At 41.2% G+C, this 21,502-nt stretch overlaps 3 protein-coding genes across 3 annotated transcripts in view; 1 reads left to right on the top strand and 2 right to left on the bottom strand.

Annotated features, from left to right (window-relative positions):
* Positions 1-1,756: 1,756 nt before the first annotated feature.
* On the bottom strand, positions 1,757-5,363 carry LOC118771422 (gamma-crystallin N-A). The gene is made up of 4 exons (XM_036519411.1): positions 5,242-5,363; positions 3,964-4,212; positions 2,908-3,053; positions 1,757-1,907 (listed from the first exon to the last, which is right to left on the bottom strand). The coding sequence occupies exons 1-4, from the start codon at positions 5,260-5,262 to the stop codon at positions 1,757-1,759; spliced, it is 567 nt and encodes a 188-aa protein (XP_036375304.1). The 5' UTR covers positions 5,263-5,363.
* A 4,338-nt stretch (positions 5,364-9,701) lies between these two features.
* On the top strand, positions 9,702-13,442 carry LOC118771396 (neurotoxin 3FTx-RI-like). The gene is made up of 4 exons (XM_036519377.1): positions 9,702-9,821; positions 10,540-10,601; positions 11,921-12,043; positions 13,216-13,442. Exons 2-4 carry the CDS (start codon positions 10,553-10,555, stop codon positions 13,317-13,319), a joined length of 276 nt encoding a protein of 91 aa, XP_036375270.1. The 5' UTR covers positions 9,702-9,821; positions 10,540-10,552; the 3' UTR covers positions 13,320-13,442.
* Positions 13,443-15,303: 1,861 nt separating this feature from the next.
* The window catches only part of LOC118770835 (GTP-binding protein Rheb-like), a 45,205-nt gene continuing 39,006 nt past the window's right edge, over positions 15,304-21,502 (bottom strand). Inside the window, exons 7-8 of the mRNA XM_036518563.1 lie at positions 20,359-20,440; positions 15,304-15,762 (exon numbers count right to left, since the gene is read on the bottom strand). Coding sequence (XP_036374456.1) covers positions 15,670-15,762; positions 20,359-20,440 — 175 coding nt within the window. The 3' untranslated portion in view covers positions 15,304-15,669. The remainder of the gene's footprint in view (positions 15,763-20,358; positions 20,441-21,502) is intronic.

The following is a 21,502-nucleotide window of genomic DNA, read 5'->3' as shown; positions in this document are numbered from 1 at the left end:
GGCAAACTCTGGCCCAGATGTGCATCTCCTATGTCCAGATGAGTTTAGTAGTAACAGAGGTGTGCAGCTCTTCTTGAAAGCACTTAAACGGTGTTTACACGCGCATACCTTCTTATTTGAAGCCATCCGGATATTTTTTTATTCTTCAATCAAGATATATGCTCCTTTAAGGACTGGGATTACATATACAGACCAATATCAAACTTTCTCCTACGCCCTTGGGCATGACCCGTTACTTTCCGTCTATTTTTTCTGTCTGTTTGGAGTCTAAAACGGCACGCATCCCTTCTTTGACGATGAAACACAGAGAAAGAATCTCTTAAAGTCACTGTCGAGAAAGGTCAATTCAGAGTTAAATTTGAGCAAGGTTACCTTGAAAACCTACGGGCCATTGTTACGCTGTTGTCCTCCCCAAGCATGTGGTTGCTTCTTCACTGCAGGTTAACAGGTTCCTTCCGTCCAGGCTGAGATTTAACCAGTTAAAGCCTTTGCGGTGACCTGAACGCACGTTTCTCAGGTACCGCGTTCTGGAGGTGCCGCTTCCCATCACATCGGAGTTGTATTGAAAACGGTAATGGATGTACCGTTTTGCGAAGGAATCATTGTTAATATTTTACACGATTTACTGTATTCAAACCTAGTCTAACTACCGAAGGGCCAGTTGGCTCGATTTCCTCTTAACAGGGAATTTATATGACATTCTTTAGTACACGGAAAGACACAGGTGAGGTCGGTTAAACATTTATTAATATTATCAATATTAAAAACGATAAATTTTGTTATGTAAGAATATGTCATACAAACATATATATATGTAGGTATAAAATAGTGTAAACATTGTATTCGTAGGATATAAAATATATAATGTACTACATACTTAAATAAATCAATATATACAATTTAAGTATGTAGTACATTATATATTTTATATCCTACGAATACATTTATACCAAGCAGTAAGGTATAACAACAAAAAACCAGTCGAAAACTTCTGTGAAGGGAAATAAAAATTAACCCATGAAATATTTTATGATGGTAATATATTTATTCATGTGAAGAATGATTATTTTATAACGGTGTGATGCATGACTTTTTTGGACTGTGAAACTGATGTGGAAAGTATAAGACCGATGTTTGGGGTTTACTGTCTTTAATACTAAGCAAAAGTAACACATTATATATATATATATATATATATATATATATATATATATATATATATATATATATATATATATATATATATATATATATTGAAAACTTATCAATATCCCTAAAATTGATATTGCGAGAGAAACAAATCAGCAAACCACACCACACGCCAGCCCTCTAATGTTTAGCATAAATTGCCACTCGCTCTCTCACTAGGTTTTTTGTCTGTCACTCTCTGCCTCTTTGTGTGTGTGTGTGTGTGTGCTGGAAACAGTGTGATCGTGTATAACAGGCCTGCTTCTACTTGGCCGACTACTATTACCACTGCCCCTTAATAGTCTAATAATAACGATAATGATACATTGACAATAACCATTTCAATATTATTTAAATTAAACTTATGTGCCATGCATATAGACTATAATTATGTGTGTGTGTTTCGTTTTAGTTTCAAGTTCCGTCTGTTCAGGTATATTCTGACACGAATAAAGGGACACGCGTTTGATAAAATATTGTTTTGTTTTGTTTGTTTTTTTTTTTATTTATTATTTTACAGTTTCACTCAAAAGAGGTAATTAGTACAGTCCGTCCCATGGGGCACGGTTTAGAAGTAGTTGACCACCCTGCGGATGGACTGAATATTGGCGTTCTGCATGTTGGCGCTGTGTCCTTGCCATTCGGTGTGACAGCAGTAGTTTCCGCGCTCCACGACGTACATGCGTCCGCGGAAGTTGGGCTCTTCGTACAGTACCCAGCTATGGATAGAGAAGGCAGCCAGATCAGACACCCATTCATCACCACAGAGATAAGGCGTTCAATGAGCGATTACATTTTCACTGCACCTTTGTTCAGCCACGCAGGAGCAAAGCTGCCAGTGCAAAGTATATAGTTCGCCATCCTAATAAGATTGTATAGTTGCAGTACTTTCGGTCGTTAAATCCATATAAATTTACTTCAGCTCGAACTTACGGTGAAGGCTTACATAATTAATATAATTAATTCATTCATAATTAATACAATAATTAATTCATGTGTGCTTGATTACATCACCAAAAAAAAACAGTGCAAGAAAAAAAATGCTATTTTGTTTTAAAATGTGTCATTCATCAGATTGAATCTGTGTTTCTGTGTTTCATTAGACTGAAATGGATTTGTTCACTCCAAGTATTCTTTTGTAAATGATTACATATAATTCTGGAGCTCCAACACTAGGGGTGACTGTCTTTGATTCATTGACAGCTTATCTATGTTGTACAGGATCTGTGTTGCACAAATCTGTCTGTTTGATAAAAAGTATGGTTCTGGTTAGCAAAGGAGCACTAGAAGTCTGAACTGTAGAGTCCATGCTAGAGTCCACTCTTTCACTTTTTATACACTGGGGATAAGGGGCAAACACCTTCCAAGCAGATAAATCGCAGTATGGTCTCCACATTGCTTACTGGGTATATGTACAGACAGTTACTCATATGTAACTCATCATCCAGGTTATTAATCTGGAATAATCTGATTTAAGCATTTACTTAAAAGATGATTTTTCAACAGGGATAAAAAATAACCCAAAGCAACAGCTCGTCACTGTCTGCTTTTGGGCTGCGATGTGGCACGCTAGGAATTCTGGGAGCCTTAGATTAAGGCACTTAATCTCAGTACTGTACCACTAAAGAAATCCATCGGTGATAATGTGTAACACATTAAACGGCGGAGGCGGGCAATTTCAGAGCGGGCACCGGAGGGGGCCCATACGGCCGGACTTACGCTCCGTCGCCATAGACCCTGATGGAGTTGATGCAGGTCTTGCTGTAGCCACGGCTCTGCAGGAAGGGACAGTCGTCGCACAGCTCCATGCACTGTCCGCTGAAGTTAGGGCCCTCGTAGATTTCCATTCTGTAGTGTTCACCGTGCTGTGGAGGGTTGAGCACACCACACACCACACGGTTAGAGACTCACAAGGCAGACAGACGCATCCGCGGCGCTAAGCATATCCAGAGCAATGGAGGACTATGTTTCCTCAGACCTTAAAATTAAATAATAATTAAACATTATTGTTTAATTTGGGGCTCATGTGAGAATGATTGTTTTTAGTAGTAGTACTACATACAAGCATGTTGTAATTCTTATATTTATAGTGAATCCTTGGTAAAATTTTTGAATTCACCAATTAAAAACTGCCCCAACATAAAACAGCAAAGTTACTGTTTTCTGTAAATATAGCATTTGAGTTGCCTTAATGTGTTGATGGAATGTTGTCTGGAGTCTGAAGGGTTTGGTGGCGGAAGCAGACGTCTTAGTCATTGGACAGAGGCATGCCTACCTAGAAATTACCTCTTTTCCCACAAAATTACTTGGTGCACCAAGCAATGTAATGGTCTGCATATAGAGCGGAAAAGGTTCTCTAGCATTTCTCCACATCTAACATAACGCTGAGCCTATACCTGGGTTAATGTTCTACTTTGGTCCTTAACTGTTAAAATTTAAGATAATAACTATTAAAAATGCAAAATTGAGTTTTAAATGTAGTCGTAATGTGCCCCTGACAAATCAGCAGCCTGTCATTAAAGCTGCCACACATACTGTGTCAAAGGTGGACTGAACACTTTCAAAGCATGCAAGACTGACACATCAACGCTGACTGTGGTGTAAACAGACCGAAGGGCCTTTTAAGAGATGTTCAGCTCCTTAGTGCATGGCAGTGCAGTCTGAGAACGCTCAATTAGAAGGTAAGCGTGTAGTTTCAAATCGTCAAACGACATCAAATGACGGTGTCCACAGCACCCCCTGGCATTCCCCTTGGTGCAAGGCCTCAGGTCTCACCATCCTGATGGGTCTGCAGGATCCCATGTGGTCGTTGTGGCCGTTCCAGCGCTGGAACTCGGGGTACTCGCCACGCTCCAGCATGTACTGCTGGCCCCGGAAGTCGGGGTGATCATAGCAGATCCAGGCCCCACTCTCCACGCGGATGGAGTTGACACGGTTCATGAAGCCCCGGTCCTGGAAGTTGTCACAGTCGCCATAGACCTCCAGCTTCCTGCCTGTGAAGCATCGCCCCTCATAAAACACTATCTGGGGACACAAACACAGAGGAGCACATACAGATGGAATTTAACATAGACAAAGTCAGACACACATGAGAGTAAGCATACACATGGATAGATACATACAAAGAGAGAGACAGAGAGAGAGGAGTCAGGCTGATAGACAGGTTGACAGACAAACAGATGGATAGATAGAGATTGATATACATACATACAGTGAGAGAGAGAAACAGAGAGACAGACAGACAGACAGATAGATAGATAGATAGATAGATAGATAGATAGATAGATAGATAGAATTTTCAGGCTTTATTAGCAAGGGTTAAGAAATAGACACTTCAACATTCATATCCCCCATAAGGAAAGTATTTTTCTACTTATTAAAATAAAAATATTTCTCTTGTTCAGCTTTAATCTCAAAAGCAAAATACAATTCACCAGCTTATGTTGCAGTCAAATTATAACACCTCCAAAGTGAGGGCTCAGGACTCAAACAAACAGTGAATAAGACATTAAACAATAATACTGATAAAGTGTCTGGAGTGGACAAACCTTTTCAATACAAATTAATCAAACTTATATATCTAGGGTGTGTTCCCATCTAAAAATAAATGATTATCTGTTTTATTTTGTATTAGTAGAGTTACACAACCTTACATATAGCAACACAAATATACACATAGATAAAATTTGGGTTTGGGTTTGAAGAATAAATCTCCACTAGAAAAAAATGGCCCACTGTGAGCAACCTAAATTAAAATCCATCAAAAACTACCAGAGAGAAAGTCCTCTGCTATGTTGCTTCTGTGGAAATGTTAAAAAAAAAATGGGGTCAAGAAATCCAGTCACGCTGAGGTAGGGTATTAACATGACACTGTCACAAATTCACGTAATGAGCCAGAGCGCTGCTCGAACCGAGTTCCAAAAATCATGCCTGCCAATCACTGCGCAACCACAACCACAACAACAACACCGCAGCTGGGAGGCGTTTCCGCCGGGATGGGGGACAGGGACGGGTACTCCGCGGCAACTGTGCCAGCAAGTCCCAGGCACTTACCTTTCCCGAGTACTGCGACATTCTCCACCAGATGCCGTCCAAACTAGCCCACAAGGTGAAACAGTGTAAGTGTGAAAAAGTTGGATACCGCAATATATACGTCCGTTAGAGCGCGCGGTGGTATCGCGAGGCCGGCCGGACAAAGGCCTCACAATGGGGGATTTAGCCAATGTGCTACATGGGCACTTTCCCTTACACTTGGCAGTGCTGATGCTGGACTTTGGCTTTGCGACGCAGACGCGCAGGACAATGGATTTTGCTTGGATGGGCTTTTGCTGCCCGGGATTTGCACATACCATGTTTCTCTATGGCCACCCGGGCCTGTGTGCAGATGCTGTCGGACACAGAGACAGAGAGAGAGAGCGAGAGAGAGAGCAAAAGAAAAGGAGAAAGGGAGAGAGGGAGTGAAAGAGAAAGAGATGGAGTGAGAGAGACTGACCGAGACAGAGAGAGAGAGAGAGAGAGAGGGAGGGACAGAGAGAGAGAGAGAGAGAGCACATGCCATGTTTCTCTATGGCCTCCCAGGCCTGGGTGCAGATGCTGTCAGACACAGAGACAGAGAGAGAGAGCGAGAGAGAGAGCAAAAGAAAAGAAGGAAGGGAGAGAGGGAGTGAAAGAGAAAGAGATGGAGACTGATCGAGACAGAGAGAGAGAGTGGGCTGGAAGCATATAAATTTGCATAATCTATATCTATTTTCCATTTTATCTATTATTTTCTTGTTTTAGTAATAATCTTTTAGGAGTTTAGCAGTAGTCTAGTAAATATTTTTATATTGTTTCAGCAGTACTGTACATCTGTCTGGTCAGTAATGAAGCATATTTACACTTGGTTTTGGATTTGGATTTGGCTTCGAGAGTACTTCTATTAAATTGTGTAATCTGTGGCCAGTTCCTGCTGTAGTGTTCAGCAGATGATGTCAAACTTGCTGCTTCCCTGTTATTCAACCACAGCTGTGACTCTAACATTCTGACCTCTTTCATGTTATTATTATTACTACTACTGCTAGTATATTATATAATTACTATATTTATCCATTCATTCATTCATTATCTCTCATTTTTCCTTTTTATTTCTGTAATAATGGTGTAATATTTGAACATCATTTACCCATGAGATGTCCTCTGTATTATTGTATCATTGTATGCTTGTTTGCTATTTTCCTTGTTACCTACTCTGGGATTACAGGTGAAATTTAACTTCCTGGGTAATCCTGGGCAGTCAAGTGGCTGCCCACTGTGCCTGTGAAATAAATAAATACTGTTAACACAATAATGATTATCATCATCGTCATCATTATTCTAGTACAGAATACATACTGTATACTAAAAATAATCAATAATCAATAATACAAATTATGTAAACAAAGTCACAAACACTGTGATTAACTTGGACACTTGTAGAGTGTAGAGTCAATAGTGCATTGTATTAGAGCTGGGGCCAATTCCATTTTGATTCAGCCAATTCAGTTCATTAATTTAAAATCACCACATCATTTTCTACAACAAATGTTCAATTCATGAATTGAGTTTCAGTTCATTCCCTGAATTGACTGAATTGAAATAGAATTGACCCTAACTCTGCATAGTGAAAGTGAGCCATGCTTTCTCAGTGTTTAGATACTGAAGAGATTCTTTGAGTTGTGTTCAGAAGCAGCAGTCACCACAGACACTGTAAGTAATACTGCAGTACACCCTGCGTATATGCACATACTCATATGTGTGTGTGTGTGTATGTGTTGCAAGGGTCTTTGGCACTTTATAAGGTGGATTGTGGAATACTTGGTCCATCCAATCAAAAACATGGTTTTCCCCTTTATTTTATTTAGTCATAAGACCATCCTAGATGCCTTTAGTACCATTATCATTCTGCATAGGTTCAGACAGGCCAGTCCTGGTTGGTGCTGAGAGAAGTCACCAAGATGATAGCTGACTGCTCCTCAGTGCAATCCTTTTCCTCTGGTTACATTAAAAGCTTCTAAGACAAAATTAATTAAATGTAAATCAAATCAAAAACACTCAGCGCATGAAAGCTAATGTCTCATGAGGTGCAGCCGGAAAATGGGCTGTGTATCAAATGGTCCAAAATAATTGAATTAGATTCTCCGCGTTCCCCCATCAGCAAGTCTCTGACAGGGACGGCGTCGATAGGAGGGGAGATTTACAGCAGCGCCCTTAAGTGGTCGATGTGGTTAAACCACTTAGATTTGTTACTTTCTGATGGAAATGTTCCTGGGTCCGCCCTCCTACCTTGTAATGTACCATCAGAGATCCTCTCCAGATTGACCGTGAGAAGAAGCATCTTGGCACTCAAACAAGTCCCTCTGTGTCTTCATTCTGAATATACTTTTTTAGGTCCATCTGTACTGATGGACTTTTGTTGCCCCAGGAAACAGTGTACATCTGTTACACATCTGAATGCTTTTACACAACAGCTGACACTGACCAGACTGTCACCACAGCTAGGGGAGATTCCAAAGCAGCAATCACATTCTATCAGATGGCACTCTATGTGGGATTTACCATGTTCTAACCGATGGCATTCTCTGTGGGATTTACCACAGGGCACCTCATGTTCTATCTGATGGCACTCTCTGTGGGATTTACTGAATTCTATCCGATGGCACTCTCTGTGGGATTTACCACGAAGCATTCAACAAGATATAGAGGTTCGACAAAATTGATTTGGTCAACAGATTGCACAATGAGAAAGTTTTCTGCTAAGGTCTAGCTGTTGAAATACTTATTTGCAGAAAACCTTATCCATCGATAATGGCTTACATTTGTTAGTTTGTATTCTGGATATTTATTGTAGAATCAAAGGTACTGTATGTATCGAAGGTACAAGGGTACAAGCACAATCTCCAAGCCACAGTTTGAACCTACAGCCTTGTGGCTAGAATGAATGGTCACTTGACTGCTAGTCAACCCATCTGCACAGTCATCCCTGCACTCCAGACAGCTCCTCAGTCCTCTCAGCATTTGGGTGGCCAAAAGGAGGCAGGAACTTCACAACGTCACCTTGGAATATGCGGGAGTAAAGTCAAAGCACAGTCATGCCAATCAGAGGCAGGAAAATGCCTTACTTTTTTCAAATCTTTATGATTTGCTGATGGCTTCTTCACAAACAAAGGAGTGGCTCGTTCATAAAGGCTGGCAACTGACAAGGTAGTAAACTGACATTTTGCTGGCTTTTTTCTCAAAAAAACAGATGAAGAAAACCCCAAAATTAATCTAAATTTTGATTTCTCAGAGACAGAGTGCATGCCTCTTTCCCAGCCTGAGTTGCAGAAAGTTGATCAGTTTTTTGGGGTCTTCCAGAGCAAGCTTTGCTCTGACATCCTCTTTTAAAAGGGTTGCCCTGCCTGCCCTCTCCATGCGTACACAGTCCCATGGAGTAGAGCAATGACCGAACAGTGCAGGACCCCATTGTCCAAGCCAGGTAACCATCCCTTATCCCATGACTTTAATTATACCAAAGTTATACTAACACAGATGCTGAATAAATATGACCTCTACCTCTACTGAACAACGCTCAACTCTCTCTCAGTTACAGATATTGAACTTTAGATGGTCATGATCTCTGGACCTTACAGCTAGAATGGAATCGAATGGACCTATTACCAGCACTGGCACAAATACAGCTACACAGATACATTACCTATTACACATGTATTCAGGATGGATACATCCTTCATCCTTCATCCATGCTCTTGATAAAATACATACAGCCAAACTGTACATATCCACTCTGCTCTGGGGGAACATATTCTGTTCTATTGGACATGTTTATTTTTATAGATTTTAGCTTTCTTAGGAATAACACTATTGGTCAGGCTCTGTACACAGGTGTCCAAACATAAATATTTATACAATCCCCATGTTTCTTTCATTGTCAACACAGCCATTGATAGACACAGAAGGGTCCCTAAGAGTTCCTTAAACACTGGGAGGACAGTATGCATTTCTGAAGTGATACATGTATGGTGGGATAAAGTAATGTCTGCCTTATTGTGAAGACTGGAGATGTACAAAAACTGTGACTCGCAGCAGTATCAGAAAACAGTGAGAGAGAGATAAAGACAGAGGGCGGAGAAAGAGAGAGGTAAACACTTATAAAATTCCAGACCTTCAACTCATCCTGCCTCTTATTTACACTGTCCACTTTGTTGGCATTGTAAAGTGATTCATATGTCAGCGTGTGATCGAATGAGCATTTTAAAGAGCCATTCATTAGGTAAGTTGGGGGCTTACGTTAGCCAGCAAATGTTAGTGCTGGCTAACGTTCTCCTGGTTGTATAAACAGATGGGAGATGGTGACAGAGTTGGGAAAGGTTTGTTTGTTTTTCTGTGAAAAGGCTGCACCCTTACTGGAATTGAACAGGTTGGGGAGAGAGGGAAAGAGAGGGAGCACAATTTGAACCCGGACTACTAGTTCACACAGACACTGGGCGGGAAGAAGGAAAGGGAAGGAACAGAAGAAAAAGGAGGAGGTGGAGTTGATATAAAAAAGCAGAGAGGTGAGAGGATTCTATCAACTGATGGGAGTATATTAACACCAGCACCAGTTTGACACCAAACAGGTAAGACTGATTTACACTTTAGATTGTATTGTACAATTGTATTAAAACAAATTCTGTACATGTAAAATTTATAATATTTTATACTTTTCATTTGTAAAACAATGAAAGCTTGGTACATTTCTATCCCCAAAACAAGCATATCCTGGGTGAGATTTTCAAATGATCATTAATAATTTGGTGAAATCATGACTTCTTGGCCTCTCCTTGTTATTTTTTTTCCTTGCTTTTCTCCCTGTTGTATTGTGATCTTGAAGCATCGTAATTCATTTGCAATTCCCAGTTGGACAATGCATTAAGCATTATTGATCTTTCACATGAACTTTAAAAGTGCAGAAAATTTGGGAATGTGCTTTAATGATTTTCCTCCCCCACTTTTAATACATCAAAGTCGGGAAATCGACAAGAAGTAATCTATCACCACATATTAAAGTAGAACTCCATCCAGGAGTTACTTGATGTAGTGGTTTTTTTTCCAGAATCATCAAATTTTTCTGCTATAATAGGGTAAGAATTTGTAACTTAATACAAATCAGAATGATATCAATGTTATTTGGTTTGTTTGGACACTAACAGAACAGATACATTTCTGCATGAATGTCTTAATTGTTTCTCGTAGCATGAATTGATGTGTAACAGGAAACATTGCTACACATGAAGCACTCAGAGTCAGATATGGGCAGGTAAACATTCATTCTTTTGTGCCTTCTATTTTTTCCAGAAAATCCAGAAGGATGAAGATTTTAGTTGTCTCCCTGGCTCTGCTGCTGGTTCTGGCATGTGGTGAGTCTGCTCTCTGTCAAATTTGTCTCATTTCAGTCAAACGGTCAATGTACGTACTTCTTTTAGGGTTGCTGGCAACAGCATATGCAGTTTTAGTTATATAAAATACCACAGAGCAGTAGTTATGACAGACATTAAAATTTTGAGGTATCATGCCTTTTAGATCAGGGAAGCACAACACACTCATCTCATAAGAAATGCTGATGTAGTGGAGTGCAATATTTAAAAGGTGCATATTTAAAAGAAAAGCTGTTAGTACAAGATGAGAGATACACTCAAACGCTAACTACCAACGCTCCTAGCACGAGACATTTTGGAAAAAAAAGTTTCTGCAGTTTACCTAAATGCCTGAATGCTAGTCGACGCTGCATGAATTAGACAGGAACATCCAGATGCCTTCCTGAGTCTTTTGATTGTGTGGTAAAAAAATGCAGCTAAAAACTTGGGCTTTCCACAGCGTTTAACATCTAATATTCTCTCAAGAACTAAGGAGGCATCACTTCATGAAAACCAATTATCAAGGAGACGCTCAAAGATAATTAATTGCAGTCAAACTACTTTACGTTTTAATTCAGTTACATTCACCGTGCTATAATGTGCAAAAGTTTATTTTATTTTAATGAAAAAAGGATCATGTAAAACTAGTGAACACTCAAGTATATTTTCAAAGACATTTGCTAACAACATTTTTCAATTAAATGAAGAAAGTTCTTCATAAACATGCTTTTTACACCTTACTGTCAAAATCTGCTTTTAAGAATCAACTGTTTCTGACAATGGAATCATCCTGGAATGATGCGATTCTTAAAAGCAGACAGTTAGCAGACAATAGCTGCCAATCTGAATCCTCAGCAGTGGCTCACTGAGTGACGTGCAGATTCCATCAGAAATGAAACCACCTACGACACAATCACATTTTGAAAAGCAGTATGATTTGGAAAGCCATACCATTAAGCAGTAGGGAAAACGCCAAAGCATTCTTACCTGTATTTGTCTTCTTTGGCGTTTTCGCTCCTCATGATCTTTGCACTGTATTTAATGTCTCACCGAGGTTTAAATATACAGGTACATTTGCTTCACATTGTATGTTGAGGTCCAAGACCATAGAAATGCACATACCTTATTCATTTTCACTCATTTATATTTTCTAAATTCCTTCAGGAAATGTCGGGCTGTAATAAGTAACAGAAATAACATGTAAAAATGTAAACGATGCCAGTTCTGAATAACCCTAACCCTAACCCTGACCCTATCCCGCATCCTAAACATAACCTTGACCTTGACATTACCCCTGACTCCAACTGCTTCCTGTGTTGTAGGAGATGCCCTGAAGTGCAACTACTGCGTTTCCAAAAAGCCAGGCGGTACATGCACCACCAGTGTGGAGACATGTGAAAACGGCAAGGACGCCTGTGCAAGGGCCGCCTTCCTCAACCCTCCCTGTAAGTCTCTCAGAGCTGCCCGAAGTCCTGATCGCCTCTCAGGTCTAACCCTGTAAATTCCAATCGCCCCTCAGGTCTGGCCAAAGTAACAATTGTTTTGCAGATCTGTCCTAAAATGGTTTTTCACGTCAGGCCTAAATCTTGACTGTCTCTCAGGTCTGGCCTAAATCCTAACCATCTCAATGGTCTGGCCTTTTAAATCTGGACTGCTTGGTAGGTCTGCCCTAAATCCTAATCCCCTATCTGATCTGCTCCTGTAAGTCTGAGTGCTTTTCAGGTCTAGCCATGGGGCTTCTCCTGTTTGCACAGACTGCCCCTTTCCAAAGTACATGGTCAAACTCAGCAGCTTCTCTATATTACACAGGGTGTAAGTGTGGCAGAGTAGCTCTGGAACTCAGGCCTGAAACAACCACAGCTCATTTAATTTCCATTAAACTCACTGAACTGTGCCTTGTGAGGAATTACACCAACAGCTGCATTCATTGTGTTGACTAAATGCAGCCCTCCCGGTTTTAAATAAGTTACTGCCACCCACAAGCTGGGAAATTAAAACCCAGGAGACACTGCAGTGGAGCCCCTCAGACAGCTCTGCTCCTTTGAACACTAAGCTGAATAAATGCATTTGTACAGTCAGATGTGTGCAGTAATCTGCAGAAGGTCAAAGGCACCAGTAAGTCTAATAATAATAAATATCATAAATCATCATCATATTACCATCATAATCATCAATCCTGGTATTATTTTAAAACATTTGGAATACACCATTCATTGTAAAGGAGTTACTGCATAGGACTGAACTGCAGACACAGGGGTACTAAAGGACTCCTGACGCCAGCTCTACAGCAATGCGTATTAATTTTAATAATTAATTCATGAGTGATTAATAAAACTGAACAGGGGGCTCAAAACCCACAGTCTTGATGAAACTAGCACAGTGACAATGAGCCAGCTACACAGAGGAGACAACATTTAGAACAGAATTTGCCTTTGACCACATTATTGTAGCTAAGATTGGCAATGATTACACCAACACAATACGCAGAGGAAACTTGGTGACTGAGTTTCAGCCTTCCTCATGCAGAATAGGTGTGGATTTCGCACAGATGTAGGCAGTTGATGAAACACCATTGTTAAGTGTTAAGCATCATGTCTGTGCCTGTCTCTGCTCCCAGACTCCAGTTTCCGTCGCTGTATAAAGATGACTGACTGCCTCATGCTGAAGACAAACTCCTACATTGACATAGACTGCTGCAACACTGACCTCTGCAATGTGTGACCGGGTGGTGATGACGAAGCAGCACACCCCCCACCTCCCAACCCCCCAACACCGCAACCCGTACTTCAGCGGAGATCAGACGGCCAAATAATAAAGGAAACGTCACTGTTGTGACAAAAGGGTCACAGGGTCACAGCGTCTGCTTTTGTTTGGCTGAAAGGTCTGGAATGAACCAAGGGTGGCTAACGAGTTCGATTTCAGGTTTGTGGCATGAGGGAGTTTCGGTAAATCGTTCTGCATTACACACGAGTCTTTAATGAGAACCATTTCATCGGATGACATTTTAACCATTTCAATCCATACCGGACTTCCGTACTGAAATAGGAACTTGGCCTAATGCATCACAACATCAGTCAATCAACATGAGGTAGACAGAGATCGTGTCAGCCACTATAAACCTCAATCTGAGCGATAACAAAGGGAAAAGATAATCAATGTGTCCATTTAGATAAAGTTAACAACAAATATCAGTTTAGATAAAGTTAACAGCAAACAGTTTCTAACTATCACGCCACTCTGTGCAGCAAGGTCTTACGCACACACATACATACATACACTATATGGACAGAAGTATTCGGACGCCTGACTGACAATGATTGTAATTACATTGTATTCAAATACATATACTTCTTCTTGGAAGGCTTTCCACAAGATTTTGGAGTGTTTTTGTGGGAATTTGTGCCCATTCATTCTGTAGAGCATTTATGAGGGCAGGCACTGATGTTGGACTACAAGGCCTGGCTCATAATCTCCGTTCCAGTTCATCCCAAAGGTGCTCGATGGGGTTGAGGTCAGGGCTCTGTGTGGGCCAGTCAAGTTCTTCCACACCGAACTCATCAAACTATGTCTTTACAGTCCTTGCTTTGTGCACTGGGGCACAGCCATGTTGGAATAGAAAAGGGCCTTCTCCAAACTGTTGCCACAAAGTTGGAAGCATAGCATTGTCCAAAATGTCTTGGTATGCTGAAGCATTAAGATTGCCCTTCACTGGAGATAAGGAGCCTAGCCCAAACCCTAAAAAACAGGTTTGGCCAAATACTTTTGTCCATATAGTGTACATACACACAGACACATACACACAGTTTAATAGTGTTGTTTCTAGAATGGTGAGTGTGTAAACCGTGAACTGCCTGGTTTTACTGTTTTGACTAGTTAAATGTTACAAATCCAAAGGTAGGCCTACTTACATATAGCAGTTCACAAGCTAGGCAATGTATGTCAAACGCATATTTAATGTAATATATCAGCACATCTGAATTTGTTTTTTTAATCAGGTCACAGAAAATCAATCATCTTTAGGTTTGTCTACTTTATGATCAGGGTTTATTTCAATGGAAGCTCTTTGTACTGCAGAAAGTGAACTAGAACATTACAAGCTGGCAGAATGGAAGTGTTTTCCAGCAAACCTGAGCCACTAATGATGAAATGACAGTAGTTTGCTATTTTTGTGTTCCCAGCTAGCAGCTGGAGAACAGTTTTTTTCCTGTGGTGTTGAATTCTGTTCTCAAAATGTCACCGGGCTAAGAATAAATAGAGCATCCAGGTGCACAGTGCCCCCTAGAGATCAAATGGATGTGTAGAGATGGCGATACGCACAATCGCCCACTAAATTAGAAGCTTAAGGACAAAGAGGTGAGTGCACGCTAAACCTGCAGACTCAACCTGCCCTCAACATGTGTCTTCTTCTTGGTGGAGTTTTTTTTTCTGCTGGTCCTTGTGTCTTAGGCTTCCTCTGTTTAATCTTCAAGTCTTCTGAACTAAATGAAACAGGTTTGCCTCTTTTTGAATGGTGAGCAAACTGACAGAATACAGTGATGACGTACATGTATAATATCTCCACTACAAAAGGACACGCTTCATTGGATTTGAGCAGGAAATGACACGCGCCACCATAGATACTGACTTGAATGATAGTGTAACAATATGCTGCTTTAATGATTACATTGGAACAACATTTCACTACACAAGAAAATTAATGCTGGCAACTTTTTTGGCCATAATTATCTTTAAGAAATACAATATACAAATTGATAAGGTAGGTGAGGGGAAATAAAGTAGAAAAGAAGATGACCAGAAGAGATCCATTTTAACCATCAGGGGTGGAGCTTAAGGGCGGGGGTTTGTATGGGTGTGATTGTGGGGGCAGGACCACCTGGAGCTAAGAGGGTGGGATACTCCTCCATCTGTGAATACTTCTCTGCTCCACTCATGAAAAACACAAAATAACAAAAGAAAAAAATTAAAAATAAAGATAAAATAAAAGCCAAGATTATATAGAGGAAAACAGGCAGTCAGCCTTCAAGTAGAGGGATATCCCAGTGTCCAGCGATTGGGTGGCCATTGGGCAGTGCTACATCAGCGAACACGATGTCCTTCCCTGTGGCACACCCCCATCGATCTTCTCTGCCTCCAGGATTATCCTCTTAAACACTTCCACTGCAGTCTGGAACAGAGGAGACAACACAACACAGTTTTACAGATCACAGGGAAAAAAAAAAAACACTCAGCACAGTTTGGGAGAGCATAGGAAACGCTGCACAGCTACTCTGCACAGTTTGTGACAGCAGAGGTACTCTGCACAGTCTGAGATGGCAAAGGAAATGCAGCACAATCACATAACACAGTTCAAGATACAGGCAACACTGTAACCTGTGTAAGCAGAATGCACAATGCATCACTGATATTCTGGTGTAAAATTCAAACTTTTGGTTTTCCACTGCTGCCTGGCTTCTTGAAGCTGGAAGAAACATACCCAGTGACCTTTGAACCGTCCAGATTCCACACTGGGTTTGTGGATGCTCTTTGATGCCAAACGTGCAGAGCTGTACCTACAGGCAGACCAGCTGATCCCAGAGGAAGGTGAAGCAACCTGCTAACCAGCCACGTGCTGGGCCTGACTAATGACGGCTGAGCGAAGGGGCTTCAGACCTGGGGTATGCTAAAGTAAAGCACCTTACGCAGCGATCAGCAGGAGTCCAAGCAAGCCTCACTCTGACAGCCAGCCGCTAATGAGGAGAGCATTCACAGAACCACCCCACCGCAAAAGAAAGACTCCATTTGTCTCTGCTCAGCAGCCATACATTCTCTTCTGTTCTGCTTAGTGCACGTCTTTATGTGGGGCGAGGTAAACACCTTACTCTTCTTTAATCAACTATTTAACTTACAGAGCGTGGTGTTAGCCAAAACTGTACCAGTTACAGACATTGCACAAGGGCTCATTCAAGATGTGAACATGTTACCTTGTGGTTGTAAGTTCAATTCTCCCACCATAACACAGCACAGTTTCCCTTGCAGTATGCCCAATGGGTAGTGAGCATATTAAAATAAAAATTTGCAGTACACAGTTTGCACTTCACAGTATTTTCGCTAATTTTATCACAGTCCTTCCACACGGTACCCTACTTTTGTATAAGCTGTCCATTTTTCACATAAATGACTTATGACCAAATGGGCTTCTAGAATCTCCCCGCAGCTTCAGAAAAAAGTGTGGATGCACAGGCTAGTTTTAAGGTGTGATATTTCATACTTTATGATGAAAATGCAGCCTACATGATGTATCAATTCGCTTTATTTCTTACGTAATAATTGCCATTGTTCGTCCAATATTTGAACGCTTTTGAAATAGCGATAGGCATCTGCTGCGTAGCCAAAATAAGATAACCATAGAGAAATTTACCCACAACGTCAATATTAGCTCCTTTTTAGTAGGCCCTGTCTCTGTCTGCTACACGGTCTCATTCGAACGCACACACACGCTGCAGCTCAAATGTGACCCTCACAGATAACCTGTAATGCCAAATGTGGTCATTTTAGTTATTGCAATTTTCAGTTTATTTTTATCTTTGAGAAAAAAATTTGATTTGATCTTTTTGCTCTTTATTTAACTTTATGCCTGAAAACATATGACTAAGTAAAGAGGGTTTGTAATTAAATCCATGTTGTCACAGCCTATTTCTTTTCATACCCAAAAAAAAACATTCAGATATTGGCCTGAAATATCGGTTATCATCCTCCTCTGTCACAGACGATCATTATCGTATCGGCCTTGAAAAAACCATATCGGTCGACCCCTAGCATCCAATGGCCCTGAGAACTCTCAACACACATGCAATGTGGAGCATGCTCACTCCAGCGAAGAGGGAGATACTTTCATGGCATGACTAAAATAATCTAATTGCCTTTGAAATTAAAGTACAGGTAACTCACAGCAGAAAAATACACTGTGTTGTCTCTCTAATTGTATGTTTGCAAACTAAATGCAGGTGCTCTGGTGCACTTCACAGTCTGTGAAAATGGAAGTGAGCATAAGGGAAAAGCAGAAGTATACCTGACATAAATACAGGGGACTGCAGGAGCCGCAACAACACTGTTTCATTAGAACCAGAGCTGAGCAGGCAATGTTCAATGGCTGTGAGTCCCCCTAGTGGTAAAATGCTGTCACTGCTGTAGCTGCTTGGTCAGTCTGTCAGTCTAGTTAGTCAGCGAGGTACATTGCTGTTTCTAGCGCCTCTTCCACTGAAGTCTAAAAGGGCCTTAGTCAGAAAGTGTGAAGAAAACTTATGAAAAATTTTTTTCTGTTGTATAGAATGAACTGAATTGAAGCGCTCAAAATGAACTGCAATTGATTCCACCCCATACTTGCCATTGTAGTAAACTCTGGTTTCTACAGACATCAGAAACTTTACACTCTGTGAAGGAGGACTACCTGCCTAGATATATCAGAGGGAGAAAAGCAGCTTTTAATGTTCTCAATTTACTGTTATGCCACCTCAAGGATCAGCCTCTGAAGCTTCCAGCAGCATTGATGGTGAGGGAATAGTGAGATCTAATGCCAGGAGATGGGAATGAGCTCAATGATCGATACAGACTGCTCTCAGAAGGGCTGACATCGTTTAGCAATTCAGCTCCGTCGTAATTTCCACCCGACAGCGACAAGCAGCCGAAAGATACACCCTACAATCATCTCTAGTGCATCTCTAGTGCAATCCAACAGCTTTTTGAGATGTGCTAGCGCGATGGGGACGTGATGGTACGTTTGTCATCCAGATTCCTTAAAGTATGGAGCGCTGCGCTGTGTTCTTCCATTAGAAGCTTCTGTCCTACTCCCTGCAGAATCAGGATTAAGGCACTCTCAGGTAACCCAGGCTATAAGAGCCTCCAAAGGCTATTAGGCGGTCCAATGAGCTTGCTGCCTCAGGAGGTGCTCTCAGCACCAAAACCAGAGACCACCTTCTTCACTGGCCCAGGGGGATGCTATAGTGCACTGTTTCCTGGCATAGTAGACAGGCAAGTTGCTAAACTATTAATTTAGCAATCTATTAATTAGATATTATTTATCAGTCAAATACTAGACTAGGTCTATCTGAGGTCATATGATGTTCTACTCCAGGACTTAAACCTGAAACCTTCTGGTTACATGTCAGTACTCCAAACTGCCACCTCACAGAAATAGTGACAACTTCCCCGGGAGCCATGGGAATCAGTGGCAGTTTGTGTGCGTGCGAAAGCTACAACGTGAGATTGTTTCATTAACAAAGATGGCATTTATTGATTTAAATTGCATCAAATGCTCATGACACATCACAGCTTTTGTGAGGTCTGTGTTCTAAACGTTATTGTTCATTGCACTCAATCTAACCTAAAAATTTATTCTCAGTAATTTAAATTGATTTAACTAAATTTAGCTCCGTTCTGTAATTTGAATTTTGTAACACAAGAAAGCTATGATGTGAAACATTTAATAGAAAGCTTTGGGATTACTTGCCGCTCAATTATTCAAATTGCCATCCTTGTTAATTAAACAATCTCATGCTGTAGCTTTCGCAATAGCACACAAATTTCAGACAATCTGCGGTGTTTTGCGAGCGTAATAATTTATTCTAATTACACGATTGGTGTCGATTATTCTGTGAATTATTTGTTTTATTGTTAATCAAGGAGGATAAAGGGGAACAGGTTGAAAGTAATGATAGATTTAAAGGTAATGCTCGGGATTCCCCTGTTTTCAGCTCACCAGCCGCCACTGATGGAAATGGACCCTGTAGGCCTGCTGTAGACAGCATATCCCAAACTGCAGTAGTAGCCACTCCAGGTCCCAGGGATCTACAGGTTTTAAAGAGAACTCAACCAGCGGCCTGATGATGTCTGGAACTATTGGAGTCAGGTTCCTAGCCAATCAGTGGCTCCAATTAAGCACCAAAGACCTGAGATGGATCCGAGGCAAGAAACCTAAAGACTTCTAGTGGACCCCATCCACTACCGGTGCAAAGAGCCCTGGAGGTTCTGCTGACGCTGTGTTCACGCTGAGCCACGTCATGCTGTGGATTAGTCATTAAATGGAACAACTGCATCAGAGAGATCGAGACAGTTTCCGCTATCCCCGCTAACTGGTTAGCCTTTAGCAGTGCAACATAAATGAACTGACAGTCTTTACCAGAACTACTGAGAAGCCTTGCATTCCGTCCAATCAGAAGATGAGCTGGTGCTCTCAGTGGAGTGACTGCCAGTGTTAAGAGCTGTAGGGCAATCTCAAAGTCAAAGCTGATTGGAGCTGGGTTATGAGCCTCTGAGCTGACAGATGGGAATTGGTTAACACTGTAACAAGATCCCCTTTCTGACTGGATCAAAATATGCCAGGATATCGCAGTAAGACAAGCACAAATCATTTCTGTAGTGGGAAGGGATGGGAGTTGTGTGTGTGTGGATGTATGTATGTATTTATTTATGCTCCAATATGAGAGCACGTGGTGTACATGTGTTCCTGGCCCACCGAGAAATTGGTGAGAAACCTGAAACTCACGTCTTTGGCACAGCGCTGACGCAAAGCCTTCAAACCTTCAAAGCTTAATTTGGAGGGAAAAGGGATGTTCATTCAACCCTAACCCAAGGCATAAAAGGGAAGTTTACATCCAAGGCACACATGGTAAATCTGAAGCCTATAAACCTTTGACCCTCAGAACTGGCGTAGCACATTTAGGAAGGGACAGAGGCACGGTATGAATGGGTGGTGAAGCAGGGGGACCAGGGAGAGCACTGATACCTGGTTCTCTTTTGCAGAAGACTCCATAAAGGCTGCGTTCCAGGACTCGGCTAAAGCTTTCCCTTCTTCACAGCTGATTACCCTAGAAAACAGTGAATGTGGAAGAGACAGCAGGTTTAGACAGTGGAGATCACAGCCTGCACCACAGAGGAGCCCTCATTCTCTACAGAGCATCTTAGCGATATAGGAGCACAGGGGACTAGGTTAAAATAAGCTAACAGAGCATGTTAGCAACAGCTAAGATAAGAGAACACACAGAAACTCCCAGAAACTGAGATAAAATAACTCTCAGTGAACAGGCACCTTCAGGTTGGTTGCATCTCTAAAAAATGCTGGCAGTATGATTGTCTTCACACAATAAATGACATCCATTTGAATTAGCAGTTCAGAGCTGTGCAGTTGTCTTGGCCCAGTGGTTCTGGGCACATTCCTGGCCTGTCAATCGCATGTTAACTAAGCTCAGACACACCCTGTCTGAAAGGCTTCATTTCCATCGGACAACAGTGAACACACTCACATAAAGTGACTACATTTCCCAGCAACCTTCTCTTTACAGACTCCACCTTCCAGCACAACCCTTGTTTCTGGTAAGCTTGTACTTCCCAGCAGACCCTACATGGTACAGGTCAATACTGTAACAGACAGTATAGTGTGCATTAAGATAAAAACAAAAACAATACCCATTGATTTGGGTACAGGTTTATGTGACTCAGGCTACATGGGGAAGGGGTAGAAAAGGCTATTTCCACCCCCAAGGGGATCTTCCAGTCAAATCTAGCCTTCACCTTACCCTTAGAATAAAAATAACAGGACTCACATTAATCCTCTGAGTGTGATGCCACAAAATGTGAAACACTGTGTAGACTACAGTGTAGCGGTATAGTCAATGTCACTACAAATTTCAAAATAACATCAATGTATTTCATGTCTCTGATAATGTAAGTCGCTTTGGATAAAAGCGTCTGCCAAATGAATAAATGTAAATGTAATGTAAAATGATAACTGCTGGTATGTAGGCTTCAAAAGTATCCTATTTGCTTTCATTTTCCTTTATTCCTGAACATGCTGAACATGCTAATGACGATCTTGTAGAATCTTAGGCAGTGCAGATTATGGAATGTCTAATTTAACAGATGTATGTCTT

The sequence above is a fragment of the Megalops cyprinoides genome, chromosome 24 (assembly GCF_013368585.1).
Source record: "Megalops cyprinoides isolate fMegCyp1 chromosome 24, fMegCyp1.pri, whole genome shotgun sequence".
Lineage (NCBI taxonomy): Eukaryota > Metazoa > Chordata > Actinopteri > Elopiformes > Megalopidae > Megalops > Megalops cyprinoides.
Note: the sequence above shows the minus strand (reverse complement) of the source record. Positions and strands in the feature narration are given on the sequence as shown.

Bases quoted from the DNA above. Each gene is read 5' to 3' on its own strand.
- LOC118771422 (XM_036519411.1), bottom strand. From the start codon at position 5,262: ATGTCGCAGTACTCGGGAAAG. The intron at 4,213-5,241 runs GTAAGTGCCTGG...TTGTGTCCCCAG, and splicing joins TGTCGCAGTACTCGGGAAAG to ATAGTGTTTTATGAGGGGCG. The intron at 3,054-3,963 runs GTGAGACCTGAG...AACCCTCCACAG, and splicing joins CCTGCAGACCCATCAGGATG to CACGGTGAACACTACAGAAT.
- LOC118771396 (XM_036519377.1), top strand. From the start codon at position 10,553: ATGAAGATTTTAGTTGTCTCCCTGGCTCTGCTGCTGGTTCTGGCATGT. The intron at 10,602-11,920 runs GTGAGTCTGCTC...CCTGTGTTGTAG, and splicing joins GCTGCTGGTTCTGGCATGTG to GAGATGCCCTGAAGTGCAAC. The intron at 12,044-13,215 runs GTAAGTCTCTCA...CTCTGCTCCCAG, and splicing joins CGCCTTCCTCAACCCTCCCT to ACTCCAGTTTCCGTCGCTGT.